Source organism: Orussus abietinus, unplaced genomic scaffold (assembly GCF_000612105.2).
Source record: "Orussus abietinus isolate OABI.00-Male unplaced genomic scaffold, Oabi_2.0 scaffold22, whole genome shotgun sequence".
In the NCBI taxonomy this organism is placed as follows: Eukaryota; Metazoa; Arthropoda; class Insecta; order Hymenoptera; family Orussidae; genus Orussus; species Orussus abietinus.
The window spans coordinates 577,157-593,401 of NW_019394596.1; the positions used below are offsets into that span (position 1 = coordinate 577,157).

At 46.5% G+C, this 16,245-nt stretch overlaps 2 protein-coding genes and 1 long non-coding RNA gene across 8 annotated transcripts in view; 1 reads left to right on the forward strand and 2 right to left on the reverse strand.

Moving 5' to 3' along the window:
- Positions 1–2,062: 2,062 nt before the first annotated feature.
- On the reverse strand, positions 2,063–8,670 carry LOC105702046. Of its 3 annotated transcripts, none has more exons than XR_001104269.2 (7): positions 8,582–8,670; positions 6,289–6,525; positions 5,841–5,987; positions 5,425–5,769; positions 3,985–4,904; positions 3,605–3,903; positions 2,063–3,505 (listed from the first exon to the last, which is right to left on the reverse strand). It is a non-coding gene; the product is annotated as an uncharacterized LOC105702046 (long non-coding RNA). The 3 variants fall into 3 exon arrangements; XR_001104270.2 differs by having other exon boundaries at positions 3,985–4,135; positions 4,780–4,904; positions 5,425–5,987; XR_001104268.2 differs by having other exon boundaries at positions 5,425–5,987.
- On the forward strand, positions 8,091–10,062 carry LOC105702045. Its single transcript, XM_012429275.2, has 2 exons — positions 8,091–8,555; positions 8,982–10,062. The coding sequence occupies exons 1-2, from the start codon at positions 8,410–8,412 to the stop codon at positions 9,664–9,666; spliced, it is 831 nt and encodes a 276-aa protein (XP_012284698.1). The 5' UTR covers positions 8,091–8,409; the 3' UTR covers positions 9,667–10,062.
- Positions 10,063–10,357: 295 nt separating this feature from the next.
- The window catches only part of LOC105702044 (tyrosine-protein kinase Src64B), a 38,203-nt gene continuing 32,315 nt past the window's right edge, over positions 10,358–16,245 (reverse strand). For all 4 annotated transcript variants that reach the window (XM_012429274.1, XM_012429272.1, XM_012429273.1 and 1 more), the window contains one exon: positions 10,358–16,216. In XM_012429274.1, coding sequence (XP_012284697.1) covers positions 16,002–16,216 — 215 coding nt within the window. In that variant the 3' untranslated portion in view covers positions 10,358–16,001. The remainder of the gene's footprint in view (positions 16,217–16,245) is intronic.

Here is a 16,245-nt window from a genome sequence, read left to right on the forward strand (position 1 = left end):
TTGGAAAGGAACTAGCCACGCGTCCGATAACAAACCTCCACCTCCTCCTCTTCCATCTATTGATAAGAAAAATCATTACCGGGAATAATCCTCGACAAGGCTAACTTGTATGCAATTAAGAATTCTCATTAAAACACATTGCATTTACCAAATTAAACATCCAGGGGTAGTCCTCAAGTTCCACGTTTGCGTCTCGTCATCCACCTACAAATCAATTCCATAGTTACTTATTTTTTTACGTCCGGCTCCGGCATTTCCCTTTAATATACGTGCTATAGAGGCCTACCTTTTCCTGCCATTGATCCCGGCATTTAACGTAGGTAGATCACATTTCTTCCCTAAATGCTCACCTTGGCTCAATGAAACCGACGGCGCCACCTTCGACTCGCTCCCCCGACTCGCAGGACACGCATCGTTCAGGGAACGCAGCACCCACTCGGTTATTTCCGTTTCCACCGAGCCGTCTAATATGTTTGTTGACAATAGGTCTGCGTTCTTCGGGAGCTGAAACAAAGCAAAACAGCCAGGCGTCTCGTTGAACCCGAACCCGAGAAAGTGTGTACCCACCGGCGCCGCTGGCGCCCCTGGCGGTGGCGTCGGTGAACCTCCCCCTGTCATCGGTCGTTGGCTCCGCATTCTCAGGAATCCATTACGTCCCTACTTCGGTCATTTAATAATTCCCTTATTCCGTCGACTCGCCACCTCCATTCCGGCAGATCGTGCTCTAACTTTCCTCCCCTTCCCGTAACTCGTTATACGGTTCACACGCCGTTAACCGCGAAGCCTCTTAAATAAGCCTCCGTTAACCCTGGAAAACAGCGATTTGCATATAATTTCGTTATTTAACCGTCCTCGGAAGCCGCTCGTCCCGTCAAGGGTAGTTCCCCTCGGTTATGCTTGCAAGTGCTCATTCAACGTTTAGCCGTGTGCTTTACCTTTCATAAGCCGTAAACCATAAATTACTTTCTTCTCGTCCACCTTTCCCCACTCGGCTCGTTTAACGCGCAGTCTCGTTCCCGTAACGTATGGACGCCGCGCGTGAAGAATCTCTTACAATGTTGTCGCAACTGTCCAAGGCGCTCGTGTGTCACCGTCGTGGACCACGACCGTTCTTAAGGGCGGGCAAGCCTTAGAGATTCGCCAACCGTGGCCATTAATACCATCGCAGATGCTCGGTTACGATTCCGCGAGGCGCAAAACCTCCCCGGATGGTCCTGGAGTCGTCCACCTTCCTAGAGACGAGCTCGTCCACTTTAAGGTGATACCAAAGTGTCATCTGGGCCGCGTGTATGAAACTTTCCTCCGAATAATTTCAAACTTTACAATGCGAATACGAAGACTATAAGGAAGGTCTTGCCACCCGTGAATTTCAATTGTTCTTTATTTAATTTATAAACATTTCTTTAAATCTAGCACAAAAATGTGAGATTTCATGAGTGTCAGGCGCTTCCTCACAACCTTCGTATTTCATGTGGTAATGTATGAAACGACTCGGTACGCCCAGTTCAGAGAAGAGTTTCATGAACGATCAATTCCTCGGGCGCCACTTTCGTACCGCCTTAAGGCCTCATTTAACTCCCTTAACGACGATCCTTGTACGATAGATGCGCTTTCTATAAAAGTATCACATACGTGACACCGCTGAACTCGATGTTGGGCTAATGAAACGGATCTTTAACGACCGGCTATCGTTCCCAATAACGACTTCGTAATAGCGCGGCGCCGTTAAATCGGGAAGACGTGGCCCTGTCCGTTTGAATGATATAATAACGAAACGCGCGAAAGGCGCGCGCATGCGCCTCGCGTAAACCGTCGACGACGTCGCCAGCTTGAGCGGTCCGAGCGATTTACGGCTAGTGACAAAATCCAGGATTCACGGGTATATGCCGACTCGAAGCTACGAATAGATCGCGGATGTTCTCGCCGACCGAGGAATCAATTCCGAGAGGACGTTGCGAATCCGCCTGAAGATCGACTGGGCGGGTTCGCTCTCTCATTGTTCGAAGCGGATTTCTTGCGGCGCTTCGATTGGATCTTAATGGGAATTTAAATGCAGTTAAAATAAGAATACGAATTTAAATGCATTTAGAATAAAATGGGAATTTCATACGATGGAGATTAACTGCCAAATGGCCATCGCAAAATCATATTTCGGATACTACATAATCAGTCTGCGGGCATAGGACGTCATTCCCACTTTAGAAGTAAATAACAGTGGACGTGGGAGCACGTTACTTAAATGCGATTAAAGTAAGATATAACGCAGGTAATTATGGTCAGTAGCGAAAGCCTGGACTCGTGGTCATCGGAAATTTTATCACAGGGACAGGACTAGAACATGATACAATAGGTCTGACGTATGCACGTGGTCTAAGGAAGTTCCAGCTTTCGCATCAGTTCGACAAAACCAAACGAGGAGGACGATGACTATGGTTTGCTGTGTGCATAGTCAGTTTCCAGTGCTCGCGTTGCACTTGTCTAAATATAATACGCCAGTTCCTTTTGTATTGGATGATTGCCCCGGTTCCAGTATCCGAACTATCGCGGCCAGCCCGCGAACCGAAACAACCGTCGAGCACGACGTCGTTTGTCTTTGGATTCGCTCCCAGAGATCACACTCTCGTTGGCCCAACGTCGTAGAGCCATTCGTACGGTACTAACATTCTGGCGTAACTTTCATTCTTCAAGGTGTCAGGAAATGGCATTAGACCGACGCGAGTAACGAGCAAGGCGCCGTTAGGTCCGCGTCTGGGAGAGTTCTGGCGTCTCATTGTTCCAAGCATAAATCCGATTCTGGGGATTCCGAGTGGCCTCTGAAGAGGATCGATGGGACCGTCCGGTCGGTCCCGGGCACGCGAGATGCACCGAGCCGCAATATTTCATAAAGGGGCCATCTTCGAGCAGGCTTGGCGTCTTAATAATTGGAACAAAGAGAATAATGCCCCGGCGTCTGGCGTCGGTTAGCGTACCCGTGGAACCTTTGTGCTCGGCTCGCTGCACTTCGAAATTGGCTCGGACTCTTTCTCGCTCCCGACGCCCCCGACGCACCTCCACCTAGAGGGCCGGTCGATCGTAAAATCGAAGTCAAAGGCGGGATTTACGCGTTCTAAAATTATGGACAGCCATGGTGTGTCGCCGAACGGCGCGAGCTCGCGCGTCGTTCCCGGTGGGTCCGACCTGGATCGCATTTCGGGGAACGACGGGCCTTCTTCTCGCTAGGAATCGCCTCAACGAGGTCTGCCGATGTCTCCCTCGCGGGAGGAATTCCTCCCGTCGTTCCCAGACCTCCATATGAGACTACATCCCGAACTGGCCGAGTGCCGATCGGGCCACCCGAAGAAAGTCCATCCGTCAGGTTTGCCCGGATGACTGTTGTTCTCCGAGACGCGTGACGATCTCCATCTCCAGGTGGACCCTCGTAAGTGCTACTGCGTGAATGATGCCATTACGTGCTTCGAGCTCGAGGTGGTCTTTCCTATATGCCGCCGAGCTTGGCACGTTCTCCCTGTAAATCCATACCCGAGTCCCCGTTGATCGAGATGGTATTACTTATTCCATGCAAGCTATGAACAATTCATTTTAATATGGAAATTAGAATAAATACCGGCCAACTTCGCTTTTTAATCCTGAGTGCTGGCATCCACCGACATCGTCCTGCCCACCGGGCGACCCTGTCCAGCTTCTCTCGGATATCCCTCAGGCTCCATCGGGGTCGCTCTTCTGCGAGTCTGGGAGTCGTCAGCTGGAAGGACCTGGGATTTCTTTACGTCTTCTTCTTCCTTTTCTTCCGCTTCTATGATGTCTCGTGGTCGAGAACGAATAACGAAGTGCCGGGAGGGGTCGCACTTCGGACACGCGTGGCTTCTCTTCAGGGCGTTCAGCTTCGAGTGGAAATTCGGGTAGCTGAGGAAACGAGAGTTGACGGCGTTAATTTGGGAAGGCAAGCGGCTCGTGTATTTGGAATTGCAGACATTTGACGTTTACCATGCGCCGAGGACTCCGCACCAAAGGCAGGCCGCGTATGCGCAGCTGAGGAGGGCCAGAATGTCGAACATTTCCTTATTGGATCGTCAGGTTCCATCTCGACATTGAACGGCGAATTTTGATCCGTGGGGCCGCGGGACTCTTATGGAATCTGAAGGAATAACCCACCGGAATTACAGCGAATCGCAAACAAACGAAATGCTCGAGCCTCGTTCATACCGTGATCCACACAGTCCCAACACTTAAGTTAACACCGACGACCGCTCCATCGCGTTCATACGGACAGTAATTCCTCCCGTATAATTTCTCACAACTCTATGACGATATGCCTCCTGCGCTCTTTTTGCATGGACGTGAAAGTATAAATTTAAGTATTCTCACAAGGTTAACGATGGAATTTCAGGCGTCTAGTAATGACTTCCTAAGGTACAGGAATTGTTTAAATTCTGGTCTTCTAGATTGGGATAAATTTAACACCATTGTCTCGCCGAAATAATTGCGCACAGTGGCGAACAGTGCAGGCAATATTAAGGAGACTCGAGTAAACAATCGTCCGCTCGTAAGGAGGCTAAATAGAAAATATATAATACAGTCGCAGGAGGTATTTGTTAGGTTAATGCGCATGATGAGGGCAGGGATCGAGCGTGTAACTATTCGCGTTACGGTTTCGCCTCTCGAGGCTGTAATTACGCGAAGATTCGTGCCAACGACTGCGGCCAGAATCTCGCGCCTCGCGGGAAGATGGCGCCGAATCTACAAAGTCTTAGACGGAAGTCGGGCCGTTCCGCTCGCTACCTCGCCTTCTCTTTGCTCTCGTGGTCCTCGTCCAATAAATCTTCCTCGCCGATGGTAATCCTCCGTGGAATTCCTCAGAGGGCGAATTCCATTGTCGCCATTGAGGATGATCTCGCGTCCCATGTCTAGAAAGAAAATCCAAAACGGTCAGTACAAGTCTTTCGTAAAAGTTCCGAAGACTTTACAATTTCTAAATATAAATTCTCCTTAATGTAAAGCAGAGACAGAGCATCGAGGAAATAGTCCCGAGTTTCGTGGAGCACCCGAAATACGCGAGACTCGCTCTGGAGCTTTCTTTTCTCATTTCTTCTTGCTCGCGGGTCTCTTTACGGTATCTAAATGACATAGACAAAGTTTATAATCCACTGTCATACATGCGCGCTGGGAAGTCGTTACAAAAGGTCGACTTTGTTCCGCGATACGTCAGCGACTTCCGGTACGGGTTAACCGCGTGAGCCAAAATGGCGGCCGCGTCGTCTCCTGAATTCGGCTCGAGTTCCGAATTCGCCTCGCCGGCGGTTCGAGGCACGACTCGCGGATTCTCGGTGATCCTATTCGTCGTTTCCTGCCGGATTACCAAGGAGAGGGCGCTCTCGGGCCGGATGCGATTAAATATAAATTTCGCATCGAGGAGAGGAAGCTCACCTTCCTCGCCCCGCCCGATCGGGCCATGGAGACCGCTTATTTTTATATTAAAGCTTGCGTCGCTGCCCCATGATGTCACGACGCCCTTTCCGAGACGCGCGACTTAAATCGGGCTGCGCCGGCGAGAAAGCTCTCCTGCGAGAAATTTACGATCCCTCCCTAGCCCGCATTTTGTCCGGTGCTCGTCGCCGTGCCACGACATCGGAGTAATTGCGTTAATGTAAGAGCCCCACGTTGACGGCTTTAAGTACAGCGGTGACTCGCCACACCGACGACGGGTCCATCCACGCCCAGAAATTCTCGGGAGAAGCTTCCGCGGCTTTCCGGCATCCTCCTCGCGCGTATCTGAAAAGTCGACCCCATAAATCGTACGATGCATCAACAATATTCTCAAAATGTATAAATAATAGATACACCTTCAGTACATAGCGTCGTGGTGAAGCAATAATTTTCAAGTCTTGAATATAAATTAGCAGACATTTTTTATCGACGAGGGGTCCATCCACGCCAAGAAATTCTCGAGAGAAGCTTCAGCGGCTTTCCGGCATCCTCCTCGCGCGTACCTGAAAAGTCGACCCCATAAATCGTACGATACATCAACAATATTCCCAAAATGTATAAATAATAGATACACTTTCAGTACATAACGTTGTGGTGAAGCAATCATTTTCAAGTCTTGAATACAAATTAGCAGACATTTTTTATCAATCTCTGAACGGCTTTCAGAATTCTACGGTATCATGCCGGAGTTTTGGAAAAAGTGAGCAAAAACATTCGTTCGCTTGTGTGTGTCAAATTTACGATGTACGGTGAAAATATTTTCTAATATACTGGCATATCTGAATAAAACTTCCACATACGAACCTGAGATTTCTCGCTGAGAAACTCGATCCCTGGCTGGCAGTGGTTTCAATCATATCTCGCTCTCGAAGCTCTTCGCTTTATCTAGGAAGTTGCCGTGACTGGCGAGTAGCTCTCAAGGAATTCGTAAATATTCCGCAGCTCGCTAAAATAAGGTACGGCCGAGAGTGCGGGGTTGAATCATCCGATATTCCGTGAGCCTTGCACGTAGCTTTTTTCATGGAGGATGGCGAAGGTACCCTAGAAAGATTAACATTAGCTTTTTGCATTAAATACCTATCCTGCTCCAGGCGAAACATTCGCGTCCACGCGATCGTGGAAAGTCTGTTTGCCACATATCGTAGCGATTAAAAAACCTTTTAACACGTGTACTAACATAGAAAAACAATATTCCGCATACGTGCATATCCATCTAAAAGTGAAGCTAAGCTTTCTTTGGCTTCGCTTTCGATGTTTGCATTTCGACTTAGTCTCAAATTTGATTTACTACATCCCGATAGCTCGCTCGCGAACCGTTTAGTAAGTAAAAAAAGGGGCGAAAGTTGCATATTGGCAAACGAAACGACCGCATGAAAATTTCGGCAATTCGTTTGCCAGGGTCTAAATCTGGACTTTGATGATGGACCCGACTGCCAATCTGTCGCCATTAAATCCTCTACGGATGGTTAAGAGGGATACGTCGTTTACTATCTGACTATTTGCGGTTGACGCTTAAAGCGCTAGTTTTGGACGCTCGTTGTGAACGGACCAGGTGTCCATCTCTTTGGGAGGCCGCTGTCACCCTCGAGATTTATGTCACTCAAGATTCTTTAACGAATTATCAGCATCTGGCTGCGGGACGATCTTCGTTACGCGTTTGGAATCCGCGATCCTCTGCAGAGTCTGCGATCTGGAATCCGCGAGCATTCCAGGTGTTGTATAAGAATGACGCACGCTGGAACATATATACGGCGGAGTAAAAAAATAGGATTTAGCGCTTCCGTCAGAAACTCCTTTGCCCCCCTAGATATTAATATCGTTGCTATTAAATGTAATATTCGTAGGACGTTACCGGTGTCATTCAAAAAGCTTCCTCGGATCCAAGTGGCATATCAACAGAGTATAAACTGTAGTTACGTAGGTTATTTAGGAACGCTTTTGGTATACATTACGGAAGTACTTAACGAATACTTCTAATAATACCCACATCCTCTTTTACTTTAGCGTTCTTTGACTTTTGAAAGTTGTCTGGCGCAACGCCACGATGCATCACATGGTGCTCTGGTAGGCGTCACTTCCGGTTAATTCGTTCTTGATATAGAATCGATAGAAATAATCGCAAATAAAGCACGATGTTTGAACTTAATGCTTTACTTCCTAAGGGGGTAATTATAACAACGATCTGGAAACCCGTATCGAATATGTAAAAGCATTTGTACTCTGATGTTGCCGTTAGCAAATAAAGGTTATACCAAATTCGAAGTTTAGCGCGTCGCCATGATGCCGAGGGCGCGCGCATGCGCCGCCCGCGAGGCTTTCTGGAATCAAACAGAAAGAAAATGACGGTGACGCGCAGTTACAGAGTTGAGTTGGGAGATTGCTCACGGGCAGGATCGTGCGATTATGGCGGGCTCGGTGGCTTAAAGCCACCACCGTCAACTGCCGCATGGTATTACCAGAGATGCTGGTATTACCATTACGAGTACGTGAGCCGCCAACGGCGACTGGTAGATGGTACCGCCATCGCGAGTGCGCGAGCTCCTATCAGAAATTCGTTGCGCCGCCCTTGGGGGCAAAAAACGATGAAAGCTAACGTACGAAACCAGAGGGCAGCACAGGATGCGATCGCACGATCCTGCCCGTAAGCAATCTCCCAACTCATCTCTGGCAGTTATCCGACGTCTCTTCGATAATCGATTGATTGCATAAAGTGTAGTCTTTCAAACCTTTCGGAAGGATCTTGTTCGAGCACGCGTGATATAATGTAACGGTGGTGGTGTGAGAGAGGATTAGTCCGGCAACTCAAAAGCAGTCCCAAGAGGCACGCGCCGTCGCGGCGACGCGACATTTGGCGCGTCCTCCATTCTAACCTATTTCGCGCGCTCGCCACTTCTCGAATCTTCGGGTAAGCTGTCAACGGCCCTAATGTCAACAGTACCCGAATGTCAGTACGTCATGTTTCGGCATGCTGTGAACCCCGGCTCGGTGAAATTTGCTATGATGGTCGACGACGTGCTCCCGGCAAGCTTGGAAAAACTGGAAATTGATCGGCTCGCTTCGACCTGCACTCAGTAAGTTGTCGAGTTCAATTACCAACCTTAGTGCGTCGCAATGCTCCCTTTTTACACGTTCCGGAGCCACTAAGCGACCACGACTGTATCTCTTCAGTAAGTGTTCTTTGATGAAATACTCATTATGTGAGGGATTGTAAACGGTATACGGTGACTTTACAAATTTTCGAGCGATTGATGTCAGGGATTGTTGGCTGTCCTAGTGTTTACGTAAATGAGTTGCCTTTTGTACTCTCCGTCCAATAATTATATTTAGATCCCTGGGTATAGGTAATCGTGTAGCGTCGATGTATCTGGAAAGCAATCGTCTTTGTTCGGGCTGGGTTATTTTAGTTTCCGTCTGTATTTGAAGTATGTTGTGAATATGTTTAGAGCTCATTTGAAGTACTTATGGGATTCGTAAGAAAATTTTCATTATTGTTTCAGTAAAGCCAAGAACGACGAGTCCAAGCCCTTGAATCCATTTAAAATGAACAGTAAAGGTCTTTCTACCGACTGCAGCCACCTGTTCCAACGAAGATCGATGCGCAATAAGCCGGTATCATCGATCGACGTCCCCCGTGGTGTCAAAAATACAACGAATTTCAAGCTACCTAAAAATGAAGTTCTAGACAAACCGAAGAAGAACTCTATCCTCAAAGAAGCTATCCTGAAATTAAACGATTCTAGTTCTTCCTGTCTGAGTGAAAATTTGGCGAGTACTTTACTTCAAGAAGCTTGTAAACTCAGTATTACAAGTAGAACTTCTAAAACGTTCGGTCATGGCTCTGTCACAAAGGACTTTAAAGCACTGAATATAAGCCAAGATTCTAGAAGGGTTAAAGACGACGCTAGCATTCAGGACACCTATTATTCGATTAGCTTCCAACGAGCACGTAGTAATACAATGCCAAGTTTAAAAAGAGGACCTGGTCCTGGTGGAGGCTCTAATAGTCAAGCAGACTTACAAAATGCAGTCGGTCAGCCCTCCAGTTCAAATACCTGTTCCGTACAAGCAAGAATATCGACTCCATCGTGTGACGTGACCATCGACGAGCTTGCAAGTTATTTCGACATTTTTGTCCATATTCCAAAGAAAATGTCGCACATGGCTGAAATGATGTACATTTAATTCTAATCCCTGAATGTCCTTAATGAGTTGATTGTATTGTGTGAGGTGCCAATCGCTCGTGTTACCTCTCATTGTCTTTATCCCAGAGCTAATACACATTTGCTATGATTTCTTTTTCTCTCTTATTTTGTACAAAAAAATTATACTTGATATCGAAGAAGTTGTACAAATGTCACTTGTGATAACATGGAAGTCAAATATCTGAAACTGACACAAATTAATTTGTCTTCGATAGTTGGTAACGTCGAATATCGATATGAACCTTTAGTTGTGGCACACTTTAGTAGTTCTTTACGTCTGTTCGTTCTCCTATATTTCTTTTCCCTAAAACAAAATAAGGGTCTTTATTTAAACAAATTTTGTATAATGAAATAAACATAAGCAATCTCGCAAGAAGTTCTGTGGATAGTTAGTCTTTTTTACATCTGATATATACATATCCCTACAGTAAAATCAAATACGGAATTAATGGCGAGTTGCTGTTAATCAATGCGATTCCTAGTATCGAAGGGAGCTCAAATCAGGGACTGGATTCTAAGGCGATAATTTCTTAGCAATTCGATAGAAAGTAAAAGTCCTAGAAAATATTCTCACGAGGTAAAGATCTGTCCCATAATCATAGTAGATCTCTGAACGATACTTTGTTATAGATATAAACTTTTTACTCGGATACCGAATAAAGATCATGCTGTAATATGATACATAATATATTGATCTGTATAGACTTATAATAATACAATAATACAAAGTAATCATTAAATTACTTAATAAGCTTTGGTACATAAACAATGACGACAGCATATATCGATCTTTATCTTAAGTATTAGTAAACCGCGCGCGTTGACACTAGGGACACTCTCGAGCTCGTAATTCAATGGAAAATATGTATAAGAACAATCGGATATCCAAGCGCTTCCAAAATGTTCATTATTTCGAAAACACAAGACTGCTCTTTACATTTTCAATTACCTTACGAGTCTCGAAATCGGGCAAACGCGGCCAAAATATTCTCTCCGCGTCTCTGACGTGCACGCCGTATGACGACCTCTATATATTGAAGAAGAATTATACAGCGAAACACGAGTACTTTGTGCTAAACGCCCCGACATATTATTATCCTCGTCGTAGGCCCCTCAATTAGAACGTCGGTATCAAAACTTGAGGTCTGTTTGCTATATATATCACACATTTGTCAAAATTTATCATTGAGCGAGCCCACGCCGAGACGGCCCTTGAACCGAAGACAGAGAGCTCGGTGTAGACTCGCGTCATTAAACGACGTTAATTGCCCACCAAACAATTAGTAACACCAGAGACTTCGGCACCTTGGAGACTCAGAGAAATCCCAAACGAGTCCCTCCACGGCTGGCGTGATTTAAAATGCATCCAAAATATTTTTCTATTCCGTAGAAGCGATACGAAACGTGGCCCGAGCGTTTGACAAAGACGGATCCGTTCGTTCCAAATTTCTGCTAGTATCTCCTCGGCGTGCCGAGTCTTATCTGGCCTATTTTTTTTTTTTAGTTCCTTTCTCTTTTCTTTTTCTCTTACACTCATTCATCGATTAACTCCACGAAAACGCTCACCCGAGTCTACACCTCCGAGTTCGGTATCAGGCTGTATATTGTTAATGTTAATACAGAGAGAGATATCAGCTTCTCTTAGATACGCCAAACGCGATTTATAAGTACTCTAGGTATGCGGTTTAGAATTTCCTTTTCTTTTCCTCTATTCTCGCCCTCGATGAAGGTCTCTTTCATCCCAAGGGACTCGCGACCGCGGGGAGTTTCGAGCACTTTGAGAATTTTTTTCGTCGGCTATTCTAAAAATGGCAGTAGAAACGTCGCTCCCTGGGATGAAGTTCGCCTTTTTACCTCTGTTTCTTTTTTTTTTTCCTTCGTTAAGAGAGAAAATCGCCTCGAAAAATTTGTCTGCTAGGTGCAACGGGGACTTCGGGTCGCCGGTCGTGACGATTGCGGTCATCGTCCTTATTTGTTGACGTGGAAAGATCAAAGGCGTATGCAAATGCGGTCGCGACTCGAAAGAACAGAGGCTCGATTCTTTAACTCGTCCGCCTCGCCATCCCTCCTGGCTTGTCCTTATATAATATCTATTTTTATCTGGGCACACGTTTCTCCGCGGATTATTTTCTCACTACGTCCTCAACAACTCAGCTGTCATGGACACCGTACATACATATATACGAATGCACAAAAACGGAGCGTATAAGGGAGATCGGTGCGAAAGACTCAACCCAAATCGATTCGATTGTACATAAATAATTACCTGGCGTATAAATTAGTCGAGTTAAATTTATAACCACAGCCTACGGTACCTAATGTTCGTAGGTAATGTTCAAGTAACGAGGCACTGTTCACTCGGCGTTAGAATAGCTACCTGAACGTTTGCATAAACACGCGCGGTAGTTATTACTTGTACTTTGATTCAATACCAGGAGGGAGGGGGTCATGAGCTCAAGATTTAAATGACAAGGGCCTTGGCTTTTCTCTCTTGACTTGGTATCTCTTCTGCGTTCACACATTTTTGTTCATCGAGTCGCTACTTCCGTTATACACTCTCTGTCATCGCCAACGCGTAGAAATTTTTGCGTTTTCCTGTATATACATAAAAAAAGAAAAAACATGTCGCCTTCGAGATTCTACATGAATGGGTGAAATGTGTCCTTAGATATATTAAAAACTGGGCGTCAAACGGCTGCCGGAAGGACGCGTCGAGTATATAACACAGCAACATCATTTTGGTCGGTATAAAACGTTCTTTCCTTCTCTCTTTTTTTTTTTTTCTTCCTTTCTTTTTATAGAAAAATTCTTATTGGACGTACGACTATTCTCTAATTGGCTACGCAGCCGCTGCGTAACGCGTCTTTTGTTTTTTCCCTCGACTCCGGAGATGGGCACACCGCTACTCCAGGAATTAACTTATAGAATGAAATAAAAAGCTTCAGAGGTAGCTGCTTGCCAATTTTTCCTAACAACTTTACATCACAGGACAGGCAACAATTCCGATTGTCTACTGAGGAGAATGATCTTTGATTACAAGTCGGATGGACGTATCTCACCGGAGGTCTTTACAGCGGGTTTCCTCGGGATGACACATCACGAGTAGAATCGACTTGGCAATATATCTCTCTGACAAAAGCGTCGCATCGATGGTCCCGCAATTGTTATCAGGTCCTCGGTAACAATGTACAAGTGCGCTCGCCTTGAGACTCATCGAGTAGAAATATTCCCATCTCCGCGTTAACCCCGCACAAACGATTAGTTCGTTAAGATCGTCATTCCACGTGGTGGGAATCTCTCGTCGGTCATCGAGAAAATTTCGGTCGATGGTCCTTGGAAGGACTTCTCTCGAGATCGAGCTTGGGCGCTCCTATCTCTCAACAAAGACCTCGTTTTCATCCGCGAAGGCTCCACACGTATTACCTATCCTACGACCTGCCCTAATCCTTATTATTCTTTTTTTTCCTCTGTTATTCCCTCGAGTAGAAAATGTACAATTCTTCGGATACTTTGTACGAGTAACATCGATGACTTAAGTTATTACGTTTTACGTTACCCAAGCGGCCCGAGGTGTACGGCATTGTTCGGACCTCCTTTACAGTGACACACGCACGCACACTTGCCCATTCACGCATTGCTCATCATTGCTCGTTATCAATCGGCTTCTAGTAACTCAATGTCTCGGCTCGCTCGGACGCAACGAACGAACCCACTTTTTCTGTTTTCTTCCCCCCCATTTTAATTTATGAATATCTCTTTTCCCATCCACAAGACGTCCCCGGAAAATGCTCTTACAGAGGCTGCGCCTTCCCCTGTTGGGAATATGTCTCAGGGAAACTGGGTCTATTTAAGCGAAACTGGGAAAGGAAAGTAGGAAACACGTAGGGAGCAGATATGTACTTTTTACACGGGATTAATTAGAGACTTCTGAACTCACGGAGTTTGCTCCCAATTGCTTTTTTGTTTCGGTTTTTCTTTTTCCTTTCGAAAAGTTTCCCCCGGTATTTTCCTGCCTCTGGCGGGAGATTCTGAACCGAGACGAGAAGGCCTACCAAAGGCGATCGGGGATTATACTCGGGGCAGTTATTAATTAATATTTCGGCGCGAGGCATCCTCTTAAAGGTTTGATTAAAAAGAAAAGAAAAGAAAAGAATTAAAATGATGTCTTTCGAGCTCTTCGATCAAACTGCTCTCTGCACCTGCGAGAGACAATCACAGCGTGGAATCGTATGGATATAATCTCTATGATAATTCATATTGTAAATGTTAAACTGGTAAAGAAAGAGAGGGAGAGAATGGGAATACCTCGGAAGAAACGCGGGTAAAGCGTTAAAACTAAAGGAGGCAGGCAAGAGCTGACGAAAAATCGGAGTAAAGGAAGTCTTCTTCGACGCCGACGAAGGGTGGTAGTTCGCGTTTTAATTGCCGAACAATCATCAACAACAGGCGTGAGACACGATCTCGCAGTCGCGTTAACTATTTTCATTTAGATTTACTTATTAAAATTGTAATTGTAATTAACGAGATCCTTTTAAATACAATGTACACTCGAAACGGTTCGTTGTTCGGCACTTAAATGACGAATACCACCGACGCTGTCCGTTGTCTGGCCAAAATCGGCGAAACAACTCAGAGAAACACGCCGAGCACGGATTCGATGTTTCCGCACGATTTTCATAACGAGTTAAGAGTTAATCGAATATTTCTATAATTTTCTAACGGCATGAAAATCGTGAAAATCCCGTTCAAAGTGCTTCTGGGGTGTTTTCTGAGGCGCTTTGCTTGTTTCACGTGCGATGTTTGTATGCAACGATACAAGCAGGCATTTCCCACGCGACATTTTTTTTTTTTTTTTTTTCCGCTGCCGGATCGGCCCCTCAGTCTCGAACGATTTTATCAACGGACTATCGGGAGTCCGATTGCTTCGAATAAAAAAATCATCGGCCCCGGCCGCCGCGAGATCAATGTAAAGTGGCTACGGGTTTACAATATGTATAATACGTAGACTTTACGCGAAATGTCGTCTTCATATATATACAGTGGCCGCCGTCTACTTGGCTAGAGCGCGGCCACGGCAACTAGTTTAATCTCTTATCAGTTAAAACGCTACGTTATCCATCGCCGGCTACTGCCGACTCTACTTTCTAAACACCATCTTACAATTAACAACTCTTCGCCCGAAGACCTTCGACTTCTCGCGCGAGATATTAAAAAAGGGAGACGCGGAATCGCCCTTGACAGTGCACTTTACATTAACTCTACCATCAAGGAACTCATTAAGTTCTGGATTATCATCGACGACCGATCGAAGAGTACTCCTCGGCCCTCCGTTAAATAAATCCAAGGCACCCGCGAGGGCCGTAAAATTCCTACAAAAGTCGAATTCCCAATATCCGGAAATTCCCTGACCCTGGAATTTAATATCTCAATCGACAGGGGTGCATCGATCGCGAAGGGGGCGGCATCCGAAAACTCGCCCTCCCGGGCGGTTCTCCAAATTTCCCAAAGAATTTCGATACGACGGAACCCGACCAGGGTGAACATCCTCTAGCTTAATTTCCAGTTAATCTAGAGACTACCTAGAGTATATCCTGGTATCCCAAAATGGCTGTACAGTCCGAAAGGTATCCCTGGCGACATTTCTCCTTAACCGAGGGTCTCCGTTTTTCCGTGTTCTTCCCTTTCCTTCTTTTTCTTTCAATAGCCTGCCGCCTCGGCTCGGCGGATACTCACGTCGGCTACGCGAAGAGTACTCCTGATGGCACCCTGGAACTAAATGTCGAGAACGTCAGCAAGGATCCCGGGACAGGTACCGAAGTCGATCCTCGATTTCTCCTCTTGTGTACGCTCTTCCGAGATATCCAAGGTCTTCGTCGACAAGGCTTACGGAGTTTACAAAGTGAATGGCACGCAACGTTTCGCCCTTCGACCTGCTCGCCGGAAGTGGTATTTCGTTAGAGTCCGGACCATCGATATCGGGTGCTCGAAGGCGAGGGGCGGATCTTCCATCCCCGGCTAATCCGGGGACCACCCTCCTGGAGCGATCCGGCATGTTCCAATTATGCTCCTGGTAGAGTCCGGGGATTGGGCTAGATTCTGGCAGCGTCTCGACGTCTTCGTCGCGCTCCCGGCGATGGGGTTTTGGGTCCCTTTGGCATCGCGCGACTCGGCGCGGCTTTAAGCGGCTCGGCCGAGAGCTGCCCCACTTGGTGCCCTTATTTAACAATAAATACCGTAGAACTCCATCGCACAGTTTACGTGCGCTGGATGGAAATGACCGTGCGGCACCAGATGGGTTTGCATGTGGACCGTGTATCAGTCCGTCGGCGGCTCGAGGTACGGTATCTCGCTGGTCACGTTGAACGACTCGAAGTAGTGGTTCAGGAACTCGAAGGTGGGCCTCTTCTCCGGACAGGCGTCCCAGCATTGCAGCATCAACCGGAAGATGCTGTCGGGCAGGGGGTGGTTAAGCGGCTTCGGCATCCGGTAGCCCTTGCCCACTTGCTCGATCACTTCTCGGCTGTGCATCCCTGAAACAAGGAACAAAGTTTAGGCAAAT